Below are 10,192 nucleotides of genomic sequence, written 5' to 3' on the forward strand. Positions count from 1 at the left end.
ATACATTAGAAGAAATAATTAAAAAATGATTCTCTATGTCAACATTATTAATCATACTTGATAGTAATAATTTTTAATAGAATTTTTGTGGAAAAAAACCATGCAAGATAAATTTTTGATACTCTTGGGCACGTCCTCAAACTAGAATTGGAAGAAAGAAAGAGCATTAATTGTTGCAGAAAAGATTGACTTCTAGTGTTCTAATAGTTACAACTTAGGTAGTCATTGCCGGTATTTAATTAATTAGGCGCGTGCAGTGTCCTCAATCATTAATTAATATTCTATATAATAAAACCAATTCTATTGTTGGCCTTTTTGTTAAGAATAATTTTTCCCTGCGTCATAAAAAGTTGAAAATCCCAAGGTCGGTAACAAATTTATCTTCTAGAATCTCTAAGGTATTATTTATTTCATTTATTTGAGTTTTTAATTTTAAGTTTTTATAGTTAAAATTTTTTAAAAAATGTCACATTAAATTTTTTTCTACTATAGTTAAAACCTTTTAAAAAATATCATATCTTAGCTCGAATTTAAAATTAAAATTCACGAAGCGAATAACACATGGGAGTAGCAAGAATCTTCCTCCCGAGAGGCATAAGAAGAGGCGAAGCGCTAGTTAGCGAATCACTTCCAAGTGAAAATCTATCTCGTGCTAGTGGCTCTTGTGCGCCTCATTTATGCTGGTGGCATACCGTATCGTATTATGCTGAACACTCACAAAAGCGGTGGCCTTCCTAATAATTTAGACCGCGCTTTTCTGTTTTGACAACAACGGTCCCACATTACTTATTATACAGACAATAAGCAAGTTTGATCAAACCAACCGTGTCAACATCCAACGAAAGTATTAATAGATATGGCCTTCACCAAGTGCAAACCACAAAGACTTCCATGACCATGACCATAAGTGACCGACTTATTAAGTCACTTTGAAATTGAAGCTTTGAACATTTCTTTTCTTTTCATTTTTTTTTCCTTTTTCTTTGAACATTTTTTTGAACTTGAAGCTTTGAACATTTTTTTTGAACTTGAAGCTTTGAACATTTCTTCATTGTCTACCTTTTTTTTTCAAAAAAAAAAAAAAAAAACGTCTTGATCGATTCTTCTTCTTGGCCCTTTTTTAAGTACAATACAACTATAATCGTCCTAACGAGCTTTAGTGTTCTTGTGAATGATATCAAACGTCTCACGCCAAAAACACATCAAATTGACGACGATATTATGGCGACTGGATCCAGTAGTACTACTTCTCGATCTCTTCAGGACACACCCACTTGGGCTCTCGCTACAGTTTGCTTCATCTTCATTTCCCTCTCCATCTTGATCGAACACTTAATCCATCTAATTTCCAACGTACGTAATTAATTACTACATTAAACTAGCTAATTTATATATTGTTGCGGTGTTTTCAATATTTAGCTTAATTAGAAGAGTTTTTAAGTTTTTATTTCATGTTGTTTTTTTTTTTTGTGGGCTATGTTTATATGCAGTGGCTTAAAAAACACAGAAAGACTGCTTTATTTGAGGCCGTGGAGAAGCTCAAATCAGGTTGGAGCTTCGACATTTTTATCTCAATCTTTTTGATGTTTTATTTGTTTTAAGGTTTAGTATTGAATATTCAAATTCTGGGAATATAACATTATAATTAATAATGAACATTATAATTCATATTATTATTGCAGTGCTCATACTGCTGGGTTTCATGTCTTTGTTATTGGCCGTGACTCAAAGACCCATCTCCAAAATATGCATACCCACAAAAGTCGCATACACCATGCTTCCATGCCGGAAAAGTGGACCCACCAAAACTACCAAAGCTCTTGCAGTGCTGCTTATGGAAGATTTGTCGGAAAAACCAGGAAGAAGATTGGCGGGATCAGGCGCTTCCAGCTCTGATCACTGTGAATCCCAGGTACATATTTACCCGTACAATAATCCTATGTTATTATTATTATTATTATTATTTTGGTTTTTTAGTAATGGAATGTAATTGAGAAGGTAATTGTTTCGAAAACAAAGTAAAGGGAAAAAAATACAAATTTTCAAGTATTAATTGTTTAAACAATCCAATTCTCTGCTTTCTAATGTCCATTAAAATTAGAATAGAAACTAGTTTTTTACCCGCGCGTTACTTACTGGGAGAAGATTGTTATATCACAGAGGAGGTTAGAAATTTTTAATATATATACATACATATATATATATACATATATTTCTTTAAAGATTTACTAAAAAGGTTTGTATATTATGTGAATTTTTTGTGACGATTCATGATTCGAATCATTTTCAATTTACGTGAATTTTTTATGAGAAAAAATACTGTTACGAATCATGAATCATGATTTAAATCAGGGAACGAATTCCTCTGTCAAACATCCTAAGTAAACAATAGAGGTTAAAGCCTCAGTCACACAAAAATGACGAAAAAAACTCAAGCCAAGACAAACCGTAAAGTAAACAGACAAAGACAAAAACGTAAATTCAAAACATTAAACAGCAAAAAGACTATAACACCCCTGAGCAGAAAGGGCAGGAGGAGGAAGGATCAAAATGCAAATTTAAAAGAGAAAATAAAAAAAGGGCAAAAGGGGAAATTCACTGTTCATTTACTATACAATGAACAGTGAATTCCCCATATATATAATAATAATATAATAATATTATCAATCTGATTACTAAAATATACTCTTAAAGGGTCACTGGCTTGATATGGATATATAAGTAAATTTGATGTTTGTTCTCGTAATTAAGTGGAAAACAATAACACCAATTACTAATTCCTTCAAGAAAAAAGAAACAATACCACATTTTTACCGGGGATATCAAATTTGATGTTCCCTTTTTTTTTTTCCCCTCGTTCCCTGTATTGTGTGTGTGATCTCATGAAAAGATTATATAGTTTGCGTTGCCTATTTCCGTCTCATTTCAAGTGAGTTTTTTAAAACGATTGAATGCAGGGAAAGACGTCATTTATATCACAGGAGGGGATCAACCAGCTCAACAACTTAATCTTTGTGGTGGCAATTATGCAAATTGTCTACAGTGTCCTCACTATGGCCTTAGGAAGGGCCAAGGTATGCCTAATAATATACCTTCCAGTCCCGATTATTATGATTTAATTCTTGATCAGCTACGCCTTTATCGGGTTTATGTATCAATATTATTTAAGTATGATGTGACGGATTCCTGTATTTGTACTAAATATTATAACTAATTCAAAATTAGAGTACATATTAGAAATTATACCGGTAGAGACATCAACTCTAATTCTAATTTTTTTACACTAATTTATGGGTGTGAGCTGCAATTATTTTATTAATATTTTAAAATATTATCATGTCAATCAATAATAATTGATTATATTCACTAGTAAAAAAAATGACAATTCAATACATGTAAGTTTGTATAAAATAATTGAGATCTAGAGTTAGTGTGGCTAGAACTACTCTTAGGTCTCGTTCATTTTACCGATTCGAGTTTTGCTACAGTAAAAAACTCTCAGAAACAGTCACATTTAACTTTTTTACTATAGTAAAAAAATTTTATATAAATTCACATCTTAATTCAAATCAGTGAACTAAACGGGCCCTTAATTTTTTTATGTCATGCAATTGTACTGCATGGTTATTTGGGAGGAGTTTATAGTACTCATATATAGTTTCCTAAATTAGATATTGGAATCAACATTTCTGGAAGAGTTTTGACTTTTAAGATTTGGGCAATCTTGATCAAGACAATCCAATTTTTCAAACTGCGTCCTTAACGTTTACTAGGTTATGGATCACTCAAGTCAATATGCGTGCTCCATGTGGCCGGGAGATAGGACGTGGGAACTCTGAGTCAGAAAATCATAAAAAAGTATTATTAATTAGTCAGATAAAGAATAAATATTGCATCTCAATATAATCATCAATCCCTATAAAAGAAAATTAGAAAATAATAATCAATCACATGCTTCAAAGAAAACTAAATAATTAGCGCGCCGAGTAAATTTACAAAACAAGGGCATGAAATAATTTGAAGAAATGTTCAGTCTAACTATATTCAACTCATTAAAAACTTTAGGGAAAAAAATTCATGAACTCATTTAAAATCATGCACGTGGACTGCTTTGATGTATATTCTTATGAAATTGATGATAATCTTACATTGACAACATAATCAATAGAATTGGTTGATTTGGTCCAACTTTCAACAAAGTACTAACTATTTGAGTGTGATCAGTTTTTTTTTTTTTTTTTTTTTTTTTTTTTTTTTTAATATATATATATATATAGTATGTATGTGTGTGTGAAATAGTTCAAATTAATCACTACTATCGACAAGTCCTTTTCCTTTTCATCTCTTTAATAGGCGGATTTCAGTCTTAATCTAGGAAGGTTACTGATTACAGAGTTGGAAAATGATTTAACTTTTAATAACGAGGCTGATCCTATCTTGATTAATATTCTTCTAGCTAGAGTTTTTGTACATATATAAGAACCAAAAAAAATATAATAACTATATTGCATGTATGATTTTGATGTATATAGATGAGGCGCTGGGAGAAATGGGAGAAGGAAACTCAAACGCTGGAATACCAAGTTGCTAATGGTAATAATTAATAAAGAATACGTGTTCCTACTTCCTTTGTATTTTTTTTATTTTTTTTCTTCCTTTTTTTTTAATATAAAAAGACAAAAACAAGGACAAAGGAGAGGTGGGAAAAACTTGAAACTCCATTGAACCTTGGAAGTAATAGCTTTGAACGGTGAGGGTAGTTTAGCCAAATAAACGGTTCTCAATTTCCATTTTATTTAGGCATATATTAATTTCTCTTTTTTTTTATTTTATCTAAACTTCTTTGTAGCGTTATTAAGAAACTATTAGACATTTTCTTCTATATATGAAACCTCCCTGTTTTTGGTCTTGGATTTATGATCATATGTACAGAGAAAAGCCCCTAGAAAATTTAATGGTTAGAATAGTAATGTGAAAGCTGGGCTTATTCTCGGCCAGTTGACCTTATAGGAAAAGTACAACAGAACAAAAAATGTTGATATTTAGAGGATGTTTGGTAGATGGATTTGTTTCCTTATTCGAATCATGATTCATAATTCGCTACAGTATTTTCTCTCACAAAAAATTCACGTAAATCGAAAATGATTCGAATCACATGGTTTGAATCCTCTAACCAAACGTCCTCTCAATTTCAGATCTCTCGGCAAAAGATAACGAATATCTATTGATAGTGTACGTTTCTTGATATACAATATACGGTCAATATCACTTATAATAAAAAGCATATAAAACAAATCAAACATATATAAATTTAACGGTTAGAAACAAAGCTAGAGTATCATTTTTTTAGTAGAATTTTTCTTATGTTATTAATGTAGCTAAAAATTTATTTTAAAATAATTTCCTAATGCATGATGCGATTCCTAATATGGCGCTCTCTCTCTCTCTCTCTCTCAGATCCTTATCGATTTAGGTACACGAGACAAACAACATTTGCGCGCAGACATATGAATACTTGTACAGCAACGTCATCTATGCTTCTATGGATTGTGAGCACTTCATATATTTCTTTCTTTCGCTTTAATTTAAAGGGATTTTTTTCGGTTCGCCAACGTGTTAATAGGTTAAGTTTTTTATCCGTCCGTATAAAATCACGTAAAAATAAAAAAAATACGCAAATTTAACGGTTAAAAAGATCTGACCTACCGGTAAGTCAAACGAACCAGAAAATCTTCTTAATTTAAATTTTATTTGTGCGAAAAAATGTACATGCAGATACTGTTATCTTTTTCTAATGACTTTCGCTTGGCTTTTTATTCATGCAGAAATGCTTCTTCCAACAATTCTTCCGTTCTGTTGCAAAAGTTGATTATCTTACCCTACGTCATGGTTTCATTGCGGTTAGTAGTACTATCTATATCCTTTGGTCTTTAATATTACTGGTTTTTAGTTTCCTCTCGCATCAATTATGTAAATTAATATAAATAGAAAAAATCATAAAAATACGTGCTTATACCAAAAGTACTATATCACTTTCACAAAATTTGCAGGTTCATTTATCGACAAACAATTCATTCGATTTCCAAAAGTACATACAAAGATCACTGGAGGATGATTTCAAAGTTGTAGTTGGCATCAGGTATATAGATACTGCATCATGATCTAACTCCATTAATGTCCTTATTCAATCACAGAACGGGGGAAAAAAAAAAAAAAAAAAAAAAAAAAAAAAAGTAGCCAGTACCAGTTAGATTATTTATTGATTTTTTTCGGTATCACCTTTTGGATCACTTTATTTATTTTTATTTTTTTTTTGTGGAAATTGGCTTGCGTAAATTACGTCTTGGTGTTTATGCTTTTTGATGCGTCATTGAAGCCCCGTCATGTGGTTTTTAGTGGTCATCTTCATGCTTGTGGACGTGCACGGTGAATTCCACTTCCTAATTATTTATAGTTTCATTATATATATATATATATATATTTTTTTTTACTTTCTTTCCATCTTCCAAAATCTAGTTTTTCGTCTAAATGGTCTTGTGAACTCAAAACAGGTTGGCATGTATACCTCTGGGTCTCATTCGCCCCATTACTTGTAAGTTGTTACTTGCTGATCAAAAGCTTAATTAATAATACTTGATTAATTAACTTACTTTTCGTAATAACCAAAAGAACTGCTTGAACGGATTCTTTTCGTATATAATTAATATGCAATACATGCTACTTTGGTAATTCGTAGATAGTGCTTGTTCTTGGAACCAAGCTGGAAGTAATTGTAGCAAGAATGGCTCATGCGCTTGATGAGAAGAATAACGTGATCATAGGAAGTCCTTTGGTGCAACCAAATGATAACCTCTTCTGGTTTGGTCATCCCAAATTCGTCTTGACCTTTTTGCATTTAACTTTGTTTATGGTAATATTAATTGCTACCTATTTTATATCTTCCTTATTTTGAAAATGAATAGAGAGCGACTTTCTGGTACTTTATAATATATGCAACCTCAAATCTGATTGTTTCTAATTTTCCCCTGCTCTCTCTCTCTCTCTCTCTCTTTCAGAATGCTTTCGAGCTTTCTTTCTTTGTTTGGGTCACGGTATGTCCACTTTCTTTTTTGAAAAGTTTTTATTCTGTTTATACAAATCGTAACTTTTTTTTTCCTTCTGTTTTGTTTTTTTGTTTTTTGTTTTGTTTTTTTTTAAATCCTCTCTCATTTGGTTTCTTCCAGTGGCAATTTGGTATAAAGTCTTGCTACCATGAACATACAGACATTATCGTGATAAGGGTGGTCTTGGCGTAAGTATTGACTATATGGTATATGTTAAGAAAAATAGAAGCTGCAAATTATCCCAAAAGGAGAAAAAAAGGCATATATTTTTTTACTAAGGTCTTTATTAGTTTAAGAACAAAGTTTCCAAATTTATTAAAGCTTAATCATGTTATTCCCAAAAGGGAAAAAAAAAAAGACATTTTTTTGCCAAATCAACCTAAGATTTTTGAAATCGGTAATCGCTTATTTCAAAACGTACATGCTAGAAAAATCCTTGAAAATTCGTAGATTCATCCAATATATATGTATACATAACAAATACGGACAGCAGTACAAGATGAGTTCATTAATTAACATTTACTTTCTTAACAGTCAAATCTTCATGCATGCTAATTAGCATATATATTTGTTTTATTGTTAGAAATCAACTTCACTGAACTTTTTTATTAATTGCAGAGTCACAGTTCAACTAATTTGCAGTTACGTTACTCTTCCTCTGTATGCTCTTGTAACGCAGGTATGCGCACACACACGCTAAAGTTTTATAATTAATTCCTGTTTATGCATGCTGGGTTTAAGTTACAAAATACGACTGATGGCTTATAAATATGTGCGCATATAATTAGATGGGGTCAAATTTCAAGAGTGCGGTGCTAGAAGAGCACACTGCGAAGGCCATAAGGCAATGGCATGAAGAAGCAAAGCAAAAGAGGAAGAAAAATCACACTTCACAATCAACACACAACGACTCTTCTTCTACCACTATAGACCACACGTCGGCTACAAACATAAACAGTATTAGTCCTGATCATCCTGTTTCTGGTCATCACACTCGGTCACCAAGTTTTGCCGATCAAATTTCCCCATTTTCGACGGACAACGAGATCGTTGAAGAGCACTACTCTCAAGAAATTGGCCAGAATACCGAACTTGACCAATCTGTAGCACTTCCATCTTCCACGGTGCAGGACATAAAAATGCTTGGTTCGGAAGAAAAACCTATAAATGGATAATAGCTGATCATTTGTTTTTAATTTTTTGACAAATATATATTGAAAAATGATTCAATGAGGGAGGATGATACATACTAGGGAAGGATAGCGCAGTGATAAACTAGAGCTTCTTGAGCCATTTTGGCTTCTTTCTTCTTCTTCTTCTCTCTCTCTCTTGACAAATACAACGACATTTGGTTTTTCCTGGAAAATCTAAATGACTTGTCGTTTTCTGCTGTTCATATTGTTTAGTGGACCTGGGACAGAACGAGATTTGTTTTCACGTGGACTACATATTTTTCATGCTGTGGTGCATGTTCTTTACTTTATCATACATAATAACGATGTGCCGATTAAACAAAGGAGGGCAAGCAGCGTTAGCTTATTAAAATGCATTTCGTTTGTTGAGCAGCAACAATAGCATTTTGTCATTCTGTAAATATCCGTCTTGACTGTTGTTTGAGTGACCTGGATGATTAATCGTACGTGAGTTTCCTGAAATTAAAACGACGTTTCGTTTTGCCTAAAAGTAAAAGGGGCATGTATTCACGCGAATTAAAAAGGCAGCGAAAAACTACACGTCAAAATAGAATGACAAACGACATGTCAATGGTTGATTTTATTTGTACGGGAAAGAAAAACGACGCGTGATTCTTCTGGGACATAAAAGTTGCATGTCATTTAATTTATTTATTTTTTTAAAATGTATATGTTGTTTCATAAGTTTTTAAGGAAGTATGTCGTTTTATCTTGGAACGTCGTTTTTACGTTTTGATATATTGAAACGAAATGAAATGACGTGTCTTTTTTTTTTTGTCAGCTAAGAAGAGAAGAGGTGAAGCCAAATTTGGCCCAACTTGCCATTAATCCTATTGACATGTCAAGTCTTGTTGAATAGGTCCCATAAAGCAATTCATTGTCAATCCCTGTCACTAATTGCCTTGCAAACGGTCCCTTGCTTAAAAGCCCCCATCAAAAGATCTTAAGAAGTTTATAGCCTTTTATAGGTCTTAAAAAGATGGGAAATAGTGGGATTTCAATAATATATATTTATATTTTTTTTTTTCATAAAAGAGTTGAGAAACTTCTTTCTTTGCATCCTAACTAAGGAAGTAATTTGCTTAGATTGGTCACAAACAAAACGTACATTATTTGAAAGATTAGACCCCAAAGGCTACATTGTTTCCATTGTTGAGACCGTCTCAAATAATTCTAATCCCAAAATCAAATTTCTAAAAGAAAACAAGTATTAGAAGTAGTGAATATAACTCAACATTTTCAAGAGAAAGTCAGTGTGTGTGTGTGTGTGTGTGTGTGTGTGTGTGTGTTAGAATTAGTGAACCGTATGCATCGCTAATTGTGATTTCAGCTAATGGAAGTTGTACTGTATAGCATTATTAGCAATAATACAGAAAATGCTCAAGATCACGTTTATTTTACCGATTTGAGTTTAAAATTTAAGTTTTACTACAGTAAAAAAACTCTCATAAACAGTAACATCTAACTTTATTACAACAGTCAAAGTTTTCACATAAAATCACATTTTAACTCGAATTAAAAATTCAAATCAGAAAACTAAACGGGCCCATAATCGGTAGAAATTGAAACAATGTAGAACTTACAAAAGGCTACAATCAATCAACTGTGTCAAAAACGATTTTTTTTTTCCTTTTCTTAGTAAACTTAAGAAACAAAGAAAAAAAAAGAATTATTTTTATAAATGTACCCAAATTATATATCTTATTTCAAAATGCCCTCGACTTTGCAAAATGGATCAAACCACCCCATATTTAAAAAAAAAAAAGTATCAAATAATCCCTTCTGTCGAGTTCCGTGTATCAAATGAACAGAAAATACTTACTTAAAAAATCAATGAATGGAGGGCACTTAAGTAAAATAGTGTAAGTTAGGTATAATTGTTTTCTTCATTTTCTT

The 10,192-nt window shown here is 31.9% G+C and overlaps 1 protein-coding gene across 1 annotated transcript; it reads left to right on the plus strand.

Annotated features, from left to right (window-relative positions):
* The first annotated feature begins 1,065 nt into the window (after positions 1-1,065).
* On the plus strand, positions 1,066-8,536 carry LOC21397543 (MLO-like protein 3). The gene is made up of 15 exons (XM_024170595.1): positions 1,066-1,353; positions 1,491-1,548; positions 1,683-1,912; positions 2,958-3,074; positions 4,533-4,593; positions 5,458-5,549; positions 5,826-5,900; positions 6,051-6,139; positions 6,377-6,426; positions 6,552-6,592; positions 6,737-6,910; positions 7,056-7,091; positions 7,224-7,291; positions 7,722-7,782; positions 7,892-8,536. The coding sequence occupies exons 1-15, from the start codon at positions 1,222-1,224 to the stop codon at positions 8,276-8,278; spliced, it is 1,671 nt and encodes a 556-aa protein (XP_024026363.1). The 5' UTR covers positions 1,066-1,221; the 3' UTR covers positions 8,279-8,536.
* Positions 8,537-10,192: the final 1,656 nt, after the last annotated feature.

Source organism: Morus notabilis, unplaced genomic scaffold (assembly GCF_000414095.1).
Source record: "Morus notabilis unplaced genomic scaffold, ASM41409v2 Scaffold710, whole genome shotgun sequence".
NCBI lineage: Eukaryota > Viridiplantae > Streptophyta > Magnoliopsida > Rosales > Moraceae > Morus > Morus notabilis.

Bases quoted from the DNA above. Each gene is read 5' to 3' on its own strand.
- LOC21397543 (XM_024170595.1), top strand. From the start codon at position 1,222: ATGGCGACTGGATCCAGTAGTACTACTTCTCGATCTCTTCAGGACACA. The intron at 1,354-1,490 runs GTACGTAATTAA...GTTTATATGCAG, and splicing joins TAATCCATCTAATTTCCAAC to TGGCTTAAAAAACACAGAAA. The intron at 5,550-5,825 runs GTGAGCACTTCA...TTATTCATGCAG, and splicing joins CATCTATGCTTCTATGGATT to AAATGCTTCTTCCAACAATT.